This window comes from Oncorhynchus keta, chromosome 2, assembly GCF_023373465.1.
Source record: "Oncorhynchus keta strain PuntledgeMale-10-30-2019 chromosome 2, Oket_V2, whole genome shotgun sequence".
In the NCBI taxonomy this organism is placed as follows: domain Eukaryota; kingdom Metazoa; phylum Chordata; class Actinopteri; order Salmoniformes; family Salmonidae; genus Oncorhynchus; species Oncorhynchus keta.
In genome coordinates this window covers 41,790,041-41,807,218 of record NC_068422.1, presented here as the reverse complement: position 1 = coordinate 41,807,218, position 17,178 = coordinate 41,790,041, and the positions used below count along the sequence as shown (strand labels likewise).

At 40.6% G+C, this 17,178-nt stretch overlaps 1 protein-coding gene across 1 annotated transcript; it reads right to left on the bottom strand.

The window, feature by feature from the left end:
• Window positions 1–2,351: 2,351 nt before the first annotated feature.
• LOC118400443 (F-box only protein 28-like) lies at window positions 2,352–17,136 on the bottom strand. Its single transcript, XM_035797325.2, has 5 exons — window positions 16,792–17,136; window positions 12,156–12,265; window positions 5,553–5,691; window positions 4,967–5,162; window positions 2,352–4,797 (listed from the first exon to the last, which is right to left on the bottom strand). Exons 1-5 carry the CDS (start codon window positions 16,978–16,980, stop codon window positions 4,319–4,321), a joined length of 1,113 nt encoding a protein of 370 aa, XP_035653218.1. The 5' UTR covers window positions 16,981–17,136; the 3' UTR covers window positions 2,352–4,318.
• Window positions 17,137–17,178: the final 42 nt, after the last annotated feature.

Below are 17,178 nucleotides of genomic sequence, written 5' to 3'. Positions count from 1 at the left end.
CAATGTCAACAAAACAAAGGAGCTTATCGTGGACTACAGGAGACGAGAGAGCATGCCCCCTTCCTCATTGACAGGGCCACAGTGGATAGGGTCAGAAGCTAAGTTCCTACAGCACCTGGTGTCAAAGGAAGGCCATGAAGATCATTAAGGACCTCAGTCATCCAAGCCACAGACTGTTCACTTGGCTACTGTCCGACAGACGGAGTCAGTACAGGTGCATCAGTGCCAAGAGCGAGACTAAAAAACTGCTTCTATTACCAGGCCATCAGACGGTTGAACAGCCATCACTAGCCATGTACCAGGTGATCAACACTCACTCAAAACATACGCACAAGCGATCACACACCTCATACTAACGAACACACACACACAACCAACACTGCTATCCCATGCTATAGAGACATTTAATCACTGATCACTTCCCGTTTCACACTGTGTATTTACTGTATCCCTAATGTAGCTCATAATATTTCTGCTACTGTACATTGTATTTTAGTTACACTTTATACACACTGCATATTTATTCTTGACATGGCTCACTAATACGTATAGATTGCACTTGATTACTGCTACAATGCTTTTTGGGTTGATAAGATTAGTTTTGCCGTTCTTGATTTCTTGTTTGATATTTTACTGCATTGTTAGGAGCTAGTAACATAAGCATTTTCCTGCAGCCGTTATAACACCTGCCAAACTGTGTACGAAACCAATAACTTTGATTTGATTTTAAGTTCCAAACCTCTGCCAATAGAGCTCGCCAGTTTGTAGTCCTAATAAACAGAAATGAGTTACCTCTGGTTCGTTCAGCCATTTCTATTGGAGAAATAAGGTGAGGTTAAAACAGGCTTAGATCTTATAGTGTTATAAAGTCAGTCAGTTAACATTACCTTTATTAATTATGAAGCATGTGTTATTTTCTGATTACATAAATGTTTCAAAATTCACAAGTGATATTAGCTGATGATTATCTCAGAACAAATGTTTACCACAGACTTTAGTTTTACCGTTTAGCCAAAGACCAAACAAAAACTTCATTAATTTCCCCATAGACTTTGTCCAACGAAGTTAGTGTCATTACTATTGCGGTCTTTAACAGGAAATTTCCCCTCTCCACTCAGTTCTAGCTAAATTATTTGCTTGATAAATAGCCCGTTGGCAAGAAGCTATCTTTTTGCATAAAAAAAAAAAAAAAATCACAGTAAGGTACTTTGTTAGCCATAAATCATAACTATATATTTTGTAGGCTGCGTTGAACATTTAAAGTATGCCAGAATGGTGGCAATAGCCATTTTTTTATTACAACAATTGAATAGTGGTCGATACAAATGTTTAAACCTAGCGCAAGTAAATACAGAATTACGAATTCACAAAATGCTCACAGCATGCATCACATAAGTGAACATAAAAACAAATATATGCACTGCAGTAAATATATGCACTGCAGTTTCTAGCTGCTATTCTTAATGATCATGTTTTTCTTTCGGACGTAATCCAGTCTGCCATCGAAGGACTCACTTTTGCAGTTTGGAAGCAACATTTCCTGTTTTATCCAAAAGGAGACGGAGGATACATGTGACCAAATATAATTAAGATACCGGTAAGCAAATACCCACAGGGTTGCTAAACCAACACACAGCACCGTTTCTTATCGCAATGTAAATTCCTTCGAATTCCGTAACAGGAACTTGCTCTGGCATGTAAATTAATCGATGTCGCGGTTACACTAGGCTCTATGGTAGTTGCACAGCAGAGTTTAAAATAGCAAAGTGCAGAAGACCATGTCCTCTTGAAACAATCCACTGATCAGCTACAGTAAAAAGTATAAACATTGGCATTATAAAAGCTATTCTGTTAAACAATAAGTACATAAATCAGCCAAGGCATTTCAAGGTGACATTTTTCCTCAATCATACCCACAGCAGGACAGACATCTCCTTTCACGCAGTCTTTTCTATTGATGAAACTGTTCTGAAGTTCAGATGAGTCACTGTTGGGAAGGAGGGTACAGTAATGACTTGAGTTGCACGTGTTGCAGCATGCTTGTGTGTGGGGTTCTAACTAATTTACAGATCATATATGATGCAGGACTACCCAGGTAAGAGTTTAGTACCTGTAGATAATATCTGATCAGATGTGGAATGGAAACAAGCCAGACCAATACATCAAGTAAAAGGCCTGATACTAGATCTCATACTACAGCTACCTTTTATGAAAAGGTTTTGGATAGGAGGAACCATACTGGAGGAATAGGTCACACATGTTCCTCATATGGATCAGGCTTTGTCACGTATCGGCACATTTTACAGTAAAAATAAAAAAGTTATGCAAAACTACTCAAACACACACCAATATCTCAATATGTTATCTTTTAATGCGTCATTTGTACTTGTAACGGTAAAGTGCACAACCCATACAGTTTGGCCAATTTACACTCTTATACATACATTATAATCCACAATTTACACTTTTAAGTACATGATGTTTATAGAACACTCATTTCTAAACCGAGACGCAGTCTCAAATTAAGCCACTAGATAATTATTTCCTGCCCAGTCAGTTTAGAATACACGCTTGAGTCCACTCAGTTGTGAACTGCGTTTCCCAGTATGCTACACAGAGATTTCATGCCACAAGTAGTTGAGGTCATTCTTACGTTTCCACCCACATTTTGGGCTCAAGCTGAAAAGAGAACTGTGTGCCGAGATCTTGAAATGGGAAAGGTGCTATTGTGCAAGAGAGTTTATAGCAATCAGGGAGAATCCTAAGACTGAAAAACCTTGTCGCTTTTAGTATAACTCCTTCCACAATGCATCTTCAGTAGGTCTTACATTGGTAGACAGACTACTGTAGTTGTACAACAGTCATTTGGAAAATCTGAATATTTCTTGAACAGATTAACTTAGTGTTACATGGGAACTGTGTACAAAGACACCGTAACAATAAGATCAGTAGGTCTAGATGACAACTGACTAAATAAACTGGAGTGGAGACATTCTAACCTTCGACCTCAGAATCACCAGTCTGGTCAATCAATACAGAGGGTCATTTCTACCTCTTCGATAAAGCTTTGATTAATTTTCCCCAAAGACAGCAGATACTTGACTGCATATAAATCCCATTTTACACAGACTAGTATTTGATCAATGACAGGCATTTGCAAAAATGACAGATAACGGTGGAGCAGAAATACTCTAGCCCTGAAGGAAGATTTCATGGTGTCCGAGAACTATTTTCAGAAATGATTGATCTCTGAAAACTATACGTCTAGTGGGATCCGATAGCTGTCCTTCCATTGCTCAATGTCAAGACTCCCTTAATTTCCCCAGGCACCATGGCTTTAGATGTGCCCTCGGCTACATGATAAATAGTCACATTAGCCTGCCTGTCTTCAAAGCAACATGGAGTGCCAGACTGCAGCTTCATGCGGAACACAGAAATGCATTTAAAATCAAGTGTGTCATTTCATTAATGCTAGCTGAACAGTGTCCATTACAACAGGAACCCTCAAACTGTCCTTTTCATGAAGATGTGTGATCTCCCAGGACCTAGCTAAAATACAAATTTATATATTTTTTTGGAAATAGACTAACTTCCTTTAATTTTACTGCGCCACATTTGGGATATAACCCTCTCGATGCAGGAATCAAATACTTTAAATTTAGCCCGTCTCAGAAAATGAAGAATATTGCTCAAGGATATTTTTCAAGCAATCCCACCTGGCCAACAGAACAATACAATAAGAAATTAAATTTGCATCAAATAAGAACAAAATTGTCTGAAAGGCAGAATTTAAACATCCTTTATCCTGAGTGGTCTCGTCTAGCCAATATTTCAAATGCATTTCTAACCAACCAAAGTCAACCTTTTTAGTAGTTAAGCGATACATATTAGAAAGCTCTCATTACTTCTTGCCTCACTGCAAAGACTCTCTCCCGACTAGGAGCCAACAACCGAATGTGGATTGACAAGAAAGACTGAACAACAAAATTGGTGTTTGACTTTTCAAACTAACCTTAACCTTGTCAACTAGTGTGCAAATTCTTAGTGGCTTTAAGAGTCAGTGGTTAAACTGTGGAGACTACTGGCACTCTTGCCCAAATATGCTGGCCAAATCAGCATAAACATGTCCATGGTGTAGTTTCTGTAGGAATTTGAAAATGACATGACAAAGGGATTCAACGCAAGGGAAACAGAGCAACTCCGAACTCCTTTACCATGACCCCCCCTCTCCTAAAGACATTCCAAACAATGAGAATTAAAAGAAATGTCACAGGACATGGTGGGATGTGCAATCAGGCAAAAACAAAAACATTGTATCCTATTTCTTGCTGCGCAGGCGTTTGGACTGGCGCGGGAGGTCTGAGCTCTTCCTGGTGCGTTTCAAGGGCGGGCTACCCACCACACTGGTTGCCGTGGCGACAGCAGCAGAAGACGTCGTGGCGACAGCAGAAGAGCCCGTCGTGGAAGAAGCTGCTGTGGTGGAGGCGGCTACGGCCGGCCTGGCACCTCCCCCCACCGCACTGTCCATCAGTTCCCTGAGCTTGTGCTCCAGCTCAGCCAGCCGGGCGTTCTGCTCCCCGATAACCTGAGTCTGCTCCAGCAACTTCTGCTCTTGGTCCTGCAGCTGCTTTTGCTGCTCCAGCTGCTTGACGCGCACCTCCTGATTCTCCCGCCGCAGCACCGTCATGGACGCCCCGTTCACCTTTACCTGCTGCTGCACCTTGGTCATCTCAGAGCGTGACGGCGTGTTCTTGGCCAGCAGGGACATGGTGGTCAGGGAGGTGGAGGGGCCGGCCACTGGGGTAGGCAGAGAGAATAGGGAGGGTGATGATCTTAGGTACACTCTTAAATGGGTAGCGAAGTCGAACAATAAACATTGTCATGTTAAATTGTATTCATATTAAATAACATGGGTGTTTGTTGAATCTTAATTGGCCATAGAAAGGTCAGTGTAGTTGTTCATTACCTGGGGCAGATCCGATGAGGCGCCCTGACAGGTCAGCCCCGGGAAGCCTTTTTTTCAGGATGGGGACGATCTTCTCATCAAAGTACTCCATGGCCATGGAAGAGATGTCCCGTAGCTCTTGCAGCACCTCATGAGCCCGCTGGGGCGCACGTGTAGAGTTCACATAGCGCAGCACACGGTAGATCTCATCAATCACCTCAAGGAAAGACACAGTCACATGCCGGGAACCTTAAGCTTAGAATAAATTGTACGCTTAGGCTTAGAATGTTAAGAATGTGATCCTGGTATGTGTGTGTGTGTAATGTTGAGGCCAAGACTATCCAAGTTAATGGAAGTAGCTAGCATGTTCATTCTGGGATGGAACTGGTCTTCCACTTTAAAAAAAAAGTATGCTTTGATAATTTAATCAAATAATTTCCCTAAACTATAGTCAATCTAAGAACAGGACTGCCATCATGTGGCCAAACAGGAGAAGCTCTAAAGTTAGTCGATGTAAAAGAAAACCATAAAACAGAAATTAGCATCTAATGTACAGATGCGACAGGTTGTTAGTGGGTGGTAGGTTAAAGAGGATGAATCTAGGCACCTTGCCAGGGATGAAGCAGCAAAGACCGGAGTCCACATATTTCATGAAGGTCATGTTGAGTAGTGAGAGACGCGTTTCTACAGCAGCCAGGATGTCAGCGTGACGGGCCAGTGAGTGGTTCCTCCGCTCCGACTCCCGCCTGCCACAAGACAAAGCACAAAATATTTTATCCCCAATTTCGTGGTTTCCAATTGGTAGTTAGTCTTGTCTCATCGCTGCAACTCCAGTATGGACTCAGGAAAGGCGAAGGTCGAGAGCCGTGCGTCCTCTGAAACAAACCAATCAAGCCGCGCTGCTTCTGGACACGATGCCCTCTTAACCCGGAAGCCAGCCGCATCAATGTGTCGGAGGAAACGCCATACACCTGGCGACCGTGTCAGCATGCACTGCGACGGCCTAGAGCCTGGATTCAAACCCAGAAGCTCAAGTGGCACATTCGACCACTGCGTGACTTGAGGCCTAAGCGCACCAAATATACACATTGGACAAGATGACAGAACTTTATGATTACAAGTAACATTATCCCGATTGAATGCAAACGTGAGGAATCATCAAAAAGTGAAGTTGCTGAATGGTTTGGAATAATATATAATAATATAATAAGTATAGCCATACAAAAGAATAGCCTCGAGGCATTAGGCATGAAGTAATGCCCAAATATGCTGGCCAAATCAGCATAAACATGTCCATGGTGTAGTTTCTGTAGCACTGGTGGTGCTGCTGACACTGGGGTGAGTAGGCTATAATTTTAGGCTAATCATTCACAAGTTTATGGTCAACTGATTCATTTTATTTCATTATCCACACTGCATCTTTCTTATTGTAAGAAGGAAAACATGGATCTTCATGAACGATTCGATCTAGAATTGCAACACTCCGATACATTTGAGTTTAAAGTGATTCATTTTGAGTAGGGGAAAGAACTTATATATTTTTTTAAAGTGTCAATAAAGATGACATTTTCCATTTTAAAATTAATATATGCTGGGCCTCTGAGCTGGATCGGTCTGAGGGGACCTTATGCCGAGTAGACCTCTGCTAGTGTGCGCCTGCCAATGTTGTGTGTGGGCACCTGAGCCATTGGGCAGACTGAGCTCCACATGACTATCAGATTACGGGTGTGGGAAATTTGATTTGTCACAACTTCCATTCTTTAAAAAAAAGTCAGAATCACTCCCACCCAATGATTAACTTAATTTGTTGAGCTAGTACCATGTCAATATTTATATTTTGAAAGCATGGCATTTAGCCCATTAGGCAGGATTAGGAGTTTAACGAGGGAGACATTGTCAAAGCTTAACTGACCAAGACACACAAACATCAAAACCTCACATAATTATGCCCAAAAACAATTAACAAGCTCTTGGCTTGCATTAGCAAATGGCTTGGAGATAATAAGCGATCTCTGCACTTAGGGAAAACTGAAGCAATTATTTTTGGATCCAGACCTAAATTGTGTAGGTCAGAGTGGAGTTAAGGGGTGAGGTGCTGACTACTAAAACCTTTGTTAGCTACTTGGGATGTATCCTAGATGGAAGCTTGGGAGGTGTGAGCATGGCCAATAAGGTGCTAGGGAAGGTTAATGCCAGGACTAAGTTTTTGCCTAGATTGTCCAAGCTGCTTGTTAAGGACTCCATGAAAGTGCAAGCTACTGCCCTCATTTCAATGCCATTTTGACTATGCTAGTACTTCCTGGTTTGGGGGCTTATCTAAACGTATGAAGGGGAAGCTCCAGATAGCCCAGAATAAGGTGATCAGAGTAGTATTGAAGGTGAGTCCACGCACTCACATAGGCAGGAGCTGCTTTCAGGAACTAAACTGGCTGCCTGTTGAGGCTAAGGTGTCCCAGATTTGACTAGGTTTGGTTTACAGGAGTATTTATGGTCCTGCGCCCAGATATCGAAGTGATTTACTTTCCTCGTGTTTGGGACGCACACAATCACAGCACCCAGATCAGGTGTTGCTGATGTGTGCTTATAAAGGTTCAGGAGTAATGCTGGGAAAGGAACTTTGTGTACTGGAGCCTAAGAATGGAATGAGTTGGCTCTGCCCATAAAAACAATTTAAAATGTTTTAATTTTACCTTTATTTAACTAGGCAAGTCAGTTAAGAACAAATTCTTATTCTTATTGTTAAACAATGTCCTCTCTGGGCAAATTTAAAAATAAAGTTAAAAATATATTTGATGTCTTCTGTGCCCATATGAATAACCCCTATGATGTAACTGGAATGATGAGTTGTTCTTCTCAGTTTTTGTTTTATTATTTCACTGCCGTACTGTGTTCGATCTCGTCTAGCTAGCCATCTTGTCTCAAGAGGACCACAATGGAAATAAGTCTTTGTGTGTTATTCTCAATGATTTTATTCATGCGCATGTATGGCCTTTAAGGTGTGCGCTTGTTTTTTAAAAATTGGTCAAATTATTAAAACTAAACCTTAAACCAGTGGAATATGGTATTTTTAGGCGAGCACTGATGCCGAACCTGTGATAAGCATTTCCCCGCTGTGTAAACATATTGCAAATAGTCTCAGGATAACTCCTGATAAAGTTAATTTTAAGTAGCTGATATTCAGAGCTTAAATAGGCAAATTGATTAGTCACAGGAAGCAGGACTAGTCAAGCCAATGAAACTGTCTGTTTTACAAACAGTAGGGCTGCCACATGGATGGGCATTTATAATATTACATTGTAGCAGACACTGTAGGCCACACACCAGTAAGCATGGACCGATGCCAACATTTTTTGGATGCATTGTTATTGTCTTTGTGCAGTTGGGACCAGCGTTAAACCAAATCATAGACATCTGTTTGGTCCAGTCCAGCCTTGATTTGGCCCCAACTTTAATGTCCATGTTAAATGCAGATTTGGTGCGGTCTGATCAGCCTTGAATTGTAGGCACTTTATTTTTTTAAATTACTTTATGTAGTTTCTCCATAATATTCCAAAACAGTTGCTTTCGAGACTGGGGTAAAATCCAAAGCTGCATTATATGAAATTGGCCATCCTGACACCCTAGGCAAGGCAAATAAATTGATGCCCTCATATAACCCACACATCTAGAGTAGACCCAGTAATCCAACATTTTGAAAAGTTGTCTAAAATCCCCATTTCCCAGATATTGAAGTTAGGTTGAGTGAAAGTTGAAAATAAGTCTCTTATAGAAGTCTATTTTTCAAGGCCGGTTCAGTCAAAATCATGGACGTCTGATTGGTTCAGATATATTCCAGACATTGAAATTTGTTATTTTATTAGGATCCCATTAGATGTTGCAAAAGCAGCAGCAGAAGAGTACTTCCTGGTGTCCACAAAACATGACATAATACAGAGCATTAACAGCTCAGAAGACAGAACATCAAAGTTGGGGACAAATCAAGGCTGGTCCAGAATGGTCCAAACAGACGACTGACTAGTTCAAGGACAATCCGGACCAGCCTCTCGAAAGCAAATGGCTTAGACCGTTTGGAATTTTAGAGAGCGAGCTTCTCCCGTGCCGACCAATGAATGCGAAACATTGGCCGTTACAACCCCCCCCACACACACACACACTTTTGGGGGGGGGGGGAATATCACACATTTTGTGAACTCTTGCCTTTATTGCTCCTGTATGAGCAAACAAAAACACAACACGCACACTACATTCCTTTTCTGCTATTTATTTGATTAATTATTCTTTGACTTGATCTATTCAGCTCTCCAGATATCAACTAAGTGCTATTCACCATTTCATTTTTAAACCTCCATTCTAGCGTATTTCCATCTACATACTTTTATTTAGGTTTCTATGCAAATTACAATCCCAGTCAAAAGTTGACACCTACTTATTCAAGGGTTTTTCTTTATTTGTACTATTATTTTCTACATTGTTAAATAGTGAAGACATCAAAACTATGAAATAACATATGGAATCATGTAGTAAACAAGTGTTAAAATATATTTTAGATTCTTCAAAGTAGCCACCCTTTGCACACTCTTGGCATTCTCTCAACCAGCTTCACCTGGGATACTACCAACAGTCTTGAAGGAGTTCCCACATTTGCTGAGCACTTGTTGGCTGCTTTTCCTTTACTCTGCAGTCCAACTCATATCAAACCATCTCAATTGCGTTGAGGTCAGGTGATTGTGGTGGACAGGTCATCTGATGCAGTACTCCATTACTCTCCTTCTTGGTCAAATATCCCTTACAATGACCCAACACACCTCCAGGCTGTGTCATTGTATGTTGAAAAACAAATGATAGTTCCACTAAGAGCAAACATGCGGAAATCATCTGTTCACCAACTGTCTCAAAGACACGACGGTTGGAAACAAAAATCTCAAATTTGGATCAAATGGACAGATTTCCACCGGTCTGATGTCCATTGCTCGTGTTTCTTGGCCCTTAATGGTGTCCTTTAGGATGAGTTTTTTGCAGCAATTCGACCATGAAGGCCTGATTCATGCAGTCTCCTTTGAACAGTTGATGTTGAGATGTGTCTTACTTGAACTCTGAAGCATTTATTTGTGCTGCAATTTCAGAGGCAGTAAAGCCAAATGAACTTACCCTCTGCAGCAGAGGTAACTCTGGGTCTTCCTTTCCTGTGGCGGTCCTCACGAGCCAGTTTGATCATAGAGCTGGATGGTTTTAGCAACTGCACTTAAAGTAACTTTCAAAGTCCTTGAAATGTTCCGGATTGACTGACATTCATGTCTTAAAGTAATGATGGTCTGTCATTTCTCTTTGCTTACTTGAGCTGTTCTTGCCATAATATGGACTTGGCATTTTACCAAATAGGGCTATTTTCTGTATACCACCCCTACCTTGTCACATCACAACTGATTGGCTCAAACGCATTGAGGAAAGACATTCCGCAAATTAACTTTTAACAAGGCACACCTGTTAATTGGCTACTTTGAAAAAACAAATGTAAATATATTTTTATTTGTTTAACACACGATTCCAAGTGCCATTTCATAGTTGTCTTCATTATTATTCTAAAATGTAGAAAACAGTAAAATGAATGAAAAACCCTCAAATGAGTAGGTTTCCAAACTTGACTGTCTCTGTATATGAGTGAATGTTTTTAAGCCTGCAAGCTAGTTACTTGAAAATGAGACAAAACATGATTCAACCATTGAATTCACTAAGAGAAAACACAAATGGACATTTAAAATCGCTGGCTCCCAAGTCCGTACGGGAGTTGCAGCGATGAGACAAGACTAACTACTACCAATTGGATACCACGAAATTGGGGAGAAAAAAGGTCAAACTGAATTTATTTATTTTTAAATAACTGGCTAGTCTAATATTGGCTAGCTTTTTTTAAAAGTAGAAAAACAAGACAACTCATATTGCATATTTCACTCACATATCTTATTTCAGTCTGGGGGAGCCAGCTAGCTACATCTGTTCCTCTTCATCAGACAGCAGCTTGCGGTTTAACAAGGTTGTGTTTAAATCATAGATAGAAGCAGGCCATTGGCTGCCTTCATTACAACAGGTATGTATGAGAGTTCTGATTGGTTCCACATTTAGTAGTTTGAGAAAATGTGCAAGAATTGAAGGAGCCAACACATGGTTTTCCTGTCAAATCAAAATCCACTCCTTCCTCGATGGGGATCAAGCAACTTCACGTTTTAAGGCTTCGGTTCACCTTCAGCACATTTGGTCGGGAACAAGTTTTGCTTCTGGTTAGGCTCTCTGGCTCCCTCTTTAGTAATTAGTGCATTTTTTATTTTAATCTTAAGGATTACCCTCTCCCCCCCAATTTTCACCTAAAATGACAAACCCAAATCTAATTGCCTATAGCTCAAGCACTGAAGCAAGGATATGTATATTCTTGGTACCATTTGAAAGGAAATAATGAAGTTCATGGAAATGTGGAATGTAGGATAATATAACAATAGATCAGGTAGAAAAATAAAGGAAAAACAAATTGTATTTTTTTGTACCATCTTTGAAATACAAGAGATAGGCCATAATGTATTATTATTCCAGCCAAGGTGCAATTTAGATTTTGGCGACTAAATGGCATCATTGTATGTGCAAAATGTTAAACTGATCCAATGAACCATTGCATTTCTGTTCAAAATGTTGTATCAAGACTGCCCAAATGTGCCTAATTTGTTTATTAACAACTTTTCATGTTCAAAATTGTTCACTCAAACAATAGCATGGTATTATTTCATTGTAATAGCTACTGTAAATTGGACAGTGCAGTTAGATTAACAAGAACTTAAGCTTTCTGCCAATATCAGATATGTCTATGCCCTGGGAGATATTCTTGTTATTTACAACCTCATGCTAATCACATAAGCCTACGTTAACTCAACCGTCCCGTGGAATGAACACCGATCCCGAAGAAATGTTAAAGCATTAGACAAGCTCAGCAACCTACTTAAATGATTTATAAAATATGGTGTTTATATGGAAAAATACACATCTTAAAATGTACACCAACTGATTGGTCGAAAGAACAAGACTGCCCTAGTTCCTACAGAGCTCAAGCACTTCTGACTTAATTGCCTGAATTGCAATAGACCAACTTATACTCATTGATTTGCTACAGGACATAGGCCAAGCAAAAACATGTATATTCAAATAGCATACACATGTTGAGACTGACCTTGGAAGCTGGGCTTTGACCTGCCTCTGGCACAGGCTGTGGTAACGCTCCACCTTGAGGAAGCCTTGGTTCAGCATGCGCTGATTGATCATGTCCATGCGCTTGCATACCTGGGAAAAGACCAGAGTTGGGAAGGTATGGTTGAGTAGCATGTCTTTTACCCTTCCTCCAACCTCCATGACCTTGCATGACACATACAGCCTGTGATCTTCAAACTAAAGTGACAGTTTGCACTGCAGGGTGCACCAGTGGGGTGATGGTACGGCCACAGTTTCTAAACCCAGAAACAATGTCGCAAGACTTCCGAGAATGCTTGCGAAACAGACCCAGGTGTGAGAAATCTGTCCGTGTTCGAGAGCATCAAAACCGTGATGAATCATGAGTAAATTGTTACTGACTTACAAATAACGAGTCGTTATTTATGATGTAAGGTGATTTGTAGATCAGTCAGCAGTCACCTGCACTGTCAGGTGCAATGTTGAACAAGTCCAATGAGAAGTGAAATTCTTCCAGAGTAGTTCATTCTAAATCTAAAAAGTTAACCTAGATTCCAGCCAACGTTATTACTCTAACCTGGTGAAAGTGACATACTGACACGTTAAAAACTGTCGAAAGAGTGCACTGCCTGCACAGGTGCAGTTCGGCGCAAGACGACCGTTAGAAACATGTCATCAGGTCTACACATGAGCCAAGCTAGCCAATGTCGCCATGACAGACTACAAATGTGATCGGGGATTTCTATTCGAGATGCAGTGTCTCCCCATCATACTGTACTGTCTTCAGTATACTCATACTAAGAATTAATTCCCCTTGACCACACCCACAAATTGGGGAAACAAAAAGAGCTTAACTTCGTTATGGATTTTTTGTTATACAGAAATAAAACATGCCTGAAAAGCTGCTGTGTTGTTCAATGTACATGTAGCCAGGTCAAAAATGCTGCAATACACCCATGTAGGGAAATCGAGCATGTGAGAAGAGCCATATGGCTTCAGGCTATTCAGCATGGGAGAATGGGAAATGTGCGGACCCGGTGTCTAAGTAGGCTGCACGTAGGCGTAGCCATGCATGTGGAAATAAATACAAACATCACAGGTAAGACATTTAACTTGTTTAGTATAGTCTGTTTGTAACTCCACGTGTAGCTGAAAAGTCAATTTATTTGTGTTGTTGGTCTTCGCTAGCCCACCTGGTCTCAGACTACACGTAACATAGTAAATGTAAATCCGGGACACTCAAATTAGTTTGTTACATTTGATATGATTGGAAATATATTATATACACACACATCAAATGTAACATTAAACACACACATACATGACAGGTTACTTAAGGCAAAAAAACAAAAACAAAAAGTAGGGTGGGTGGGTGAGCATATAAACATCTAGCAACCAAAAGGTTGCATGTTTGAATCTCACCACAGACAACTTTAGCATGTTAACTAACCCTGTCCCTAAACCAACTAGCGTTAGCCACCACAAATCCCAATTTAACACTGTACGAAATGGATGATTGACATGCATAAATGTAATACATAGCATACACTAATTGGAGTGTCCCGTATTTACATTTACTATGTTACGTCTACCCGAGTCCAGTTGGGCTAGCTTAATGTTGAGTAGCTAGCACTCACATGGCTGCTCGCAGTCATGAAAAGGGGCACGAGGGAAGCCCTGCAATTGAGTTTTTTAAGTAGTGAGAACACATGCAATGTTTTAAAGTACTCTTAACCTCTTGCTCCTTCCTGACACGCAGGCATCCCATCTAGACATCTGGAAATGCAAATGCGCTACGCTAAATGCTAATAGCACTCGTTAAAACTCAAACGTTCATTAAAATACACATGCAGGGTATTGAATTAAAGCTACACTCGTGAATCCAGGCAACAAGTCAGATTTTTAAAATGCTTTTCGGCGAAAGCATGAGAAGCTATTATCTGATAGCATGTAACACTTTTGTAATGCAACTTTAGGTATTAGTAAACGTTAATAAGCGATCAAATTGATCACGGTATATTCTATAGCTGTACGTCTGGAAATAATGTCCGGGTAAATCTCAACCAAAATATCCGGTCGGGGGACCTGAAGAAATGGGCTGTCTCTTGTTCGTTTGACCAAGAAACAAATCGTAGGCAAATGACAAGAATGTTGACATCGTGTGGAAGCTGTAGGTATTGCAACCTCGGCCCCATTTAATGTGGTTCACCTTTATCAATCGGTTGAAGTGGCGCATGGATATATTTTTCCATTTTTAGTGATCAGATTTTCCTGCACTTTTCGATGAAACGCACGTTCTGTTATAGTCAGCCGTGATTTAACCAGTTTAATAAACGTCTGAGTGTTTTCTATCCACATATACTAATCATATGTATATACTATATTCCTAGCATGAGTAGCAGGGTGCTGAAATGTGGCGCGATTTTTAACAGAATGTTCGAAAAAGTAGGGGGTAGGAGTAACATGTACTTTTCTTTAATGTAGTTTTGTAATGACTGAACCAAGCAGACAAGAAAAATTGCATTTGAACCTAGGTGACCATAGGTTGTGTTCCCACAGATGTGCGGGGCAGCGACATACCTAAAGGCTAGGAAAACAAGTGTGCTTGCATACTCAAGAAACCGGACATTAACTTTGACGGTTTTGCCAAGGAGATGTCAGTCGCGCAATTTTACATCTAACAATGATAAAATGTGCATGAAAATAGTGTCATCTTTCGTTAAATGAAAGACCATTGAAAAATCCCTACAGTAGACTGAACTTTGGCTGGCCTGAAAGTGGAACTGGCAGCTTTTTTAACTTTGCAGATATGATAGCGATATAAAATTCCCAGTTTATGCTACAAAACCAAATTTATAAACAGGTTCTATTTGACTCAACAATTCAAGACATTCACTAAAGCATTTTTGGTAGAATAATTGGATGCAGTTCAATGCATGATAAATATAATTCCCCCAATTAATTTCTTGGTAGTCCCACAAATATTGCTATTAGGTTGTAAATCACAGCTGGCCTGGTACATTGTTTGCTGCATCCATTCAGGATACACTGTTTCAGTTTCAATGACTCAATATCTCAGACAAAAACAGACAAATGTAACTAAGACTGGGAATGTCACTACAATCAAACTAGCAAGGGCAATGATCACAAGTCAGTCATAACATGGCTAATAGGCTAGCTACCCATTTATGTAGCAAGCTTAAAACACAGAGGCTAACGTTAGCAAGCTGCTAGGAGGATGTCATTGAGTGAACCCCCCCCCCATCCAAATCTAATTTTCGGTGGCTATACACAGCTAAAGACACAGGGGTTATTTGGTTTGCAAGCAAGAACGACTTATCCAGTTTGCTCTAAAATTGGCATAGACAGCCAGAGTGAATTTGCCAACACGAGATGCTTTCATCTGTGTGCCGGAGTGCAGAATAACTGATGAATTTACACAACACCTGCTGAATATGACCGGAGTCAGTAAGCTTCTTGCTCTGGCTAGCATTAGTTGTATGCTCTCTCCCTCAATTATGCACAAGATCAACATTTTCATGGTTTGAGCAATAGGACTGCAAAGTTACCAAATGTAAGAGAATTCTCGTGGTATTGACATCCGCAGAAATCCATTCAGGTGCATTTGTGGCTTTTGGTGAATGCGTTCTATTGACCTAGTCGTGCAGTTACAACTGCCTGTAAACACAGTCCAGTTCAAAGTGAATGATGGCAGGCCTGTGGCAATTTCTTGTCTGCATAAAGACCTACTGTAGCTCTGATTGGCTATGGTGCACCGGTCTGCGTAGACTCCGGTCCTGGAGGAGACAATGTTTTTATTTACTGCAGTGTCTATTCGATTTTCCAAACACATGGCCGCTTTCACACTATTACTATAACATTTTCACAAATGCCTTAGTAGACAATTTCCAAACATTCTACAAATTACCATATCTAAGTGAACACCTGTCAGGTAAGTGTCATTACTGGGGGTGTATATGAACAGATTTGAATAAGATTTAATGTTGCTATAATGCTGTCAGTTCCACTTTAACGCCGACTGGCACTCTACAATGGCCAGATCGAAAAGGGCTGCGGTAGAGCTGAAATAGCCTACTACTCCTCCCCAACACACACATCTAGATGTCAATTGGCCTATTGCACCACTGTACATTAAAGGGAAGTCTTACTGTACTTGGTGAAAAGCAGAAACAAAACCAAACTTCAAATGTTTAGCCAGCCAGTTTAGTGTGGACATTCAGAATTACTGATTTTTTGCTAAATCTTGACAAACATACTAAGTAACTAGATGACGCATTTAAAGTAGTGATTTAAACAAACAATATAGCCATTTGTTTGTTTGAAATGGACATGTTTGTCATGAGTTCCAGCCAGGAGAGGGCCCTAGCTGGCTAAAGCAACTGGGAATGAAATTGAAATAAAAGCCGATGCAAATAACCTAAACTAGCTTAGCTAGTTGGCTATATTTCGGTACCCTTGGCTATTATTATTACTAAGTGGGACAGACATCCACATTTAACATATAAGCAAGCAGTGACTACTACTACTACCTTTCGTTAAATAGCTAACGTTGGCAGGAGCTAGATAAGCCAGACGCTGCATTGGTATTTGCTTAATGGTTTGTGTTTGTTTTCCCTCACCAAGCGTAGCAGGCTGATTTCGTCGTAAGACAGGAAATTGAGAATAGTCTCAATCGCCACAATGGGAAGTCCTAAAAGCGGGTTGTTCTGATGTAGTTGATCCGGTGGTGGTGTAGACAATCTCGGTAACGCCGAGTCGCAATCCAGGGCTCCAAAACCTCCCTCGACTCTTTCTACAACGGCAGCCATCTTCAATTGCTAGATAGGGGAAATGACGTTTCATAGGGAACATTCTCCGATAAACTCTCGAAAAAGTCTCGCAAGACTGTACACAACTATTTCAATTCACTTGAGTAAACAAAGTATCAAGATTTTGCATGAACCCACTTGTTCCTACAAACAGCTGTGTCCAGCCCTGGGCTATAGTGTCACAATTATAATGTCAAT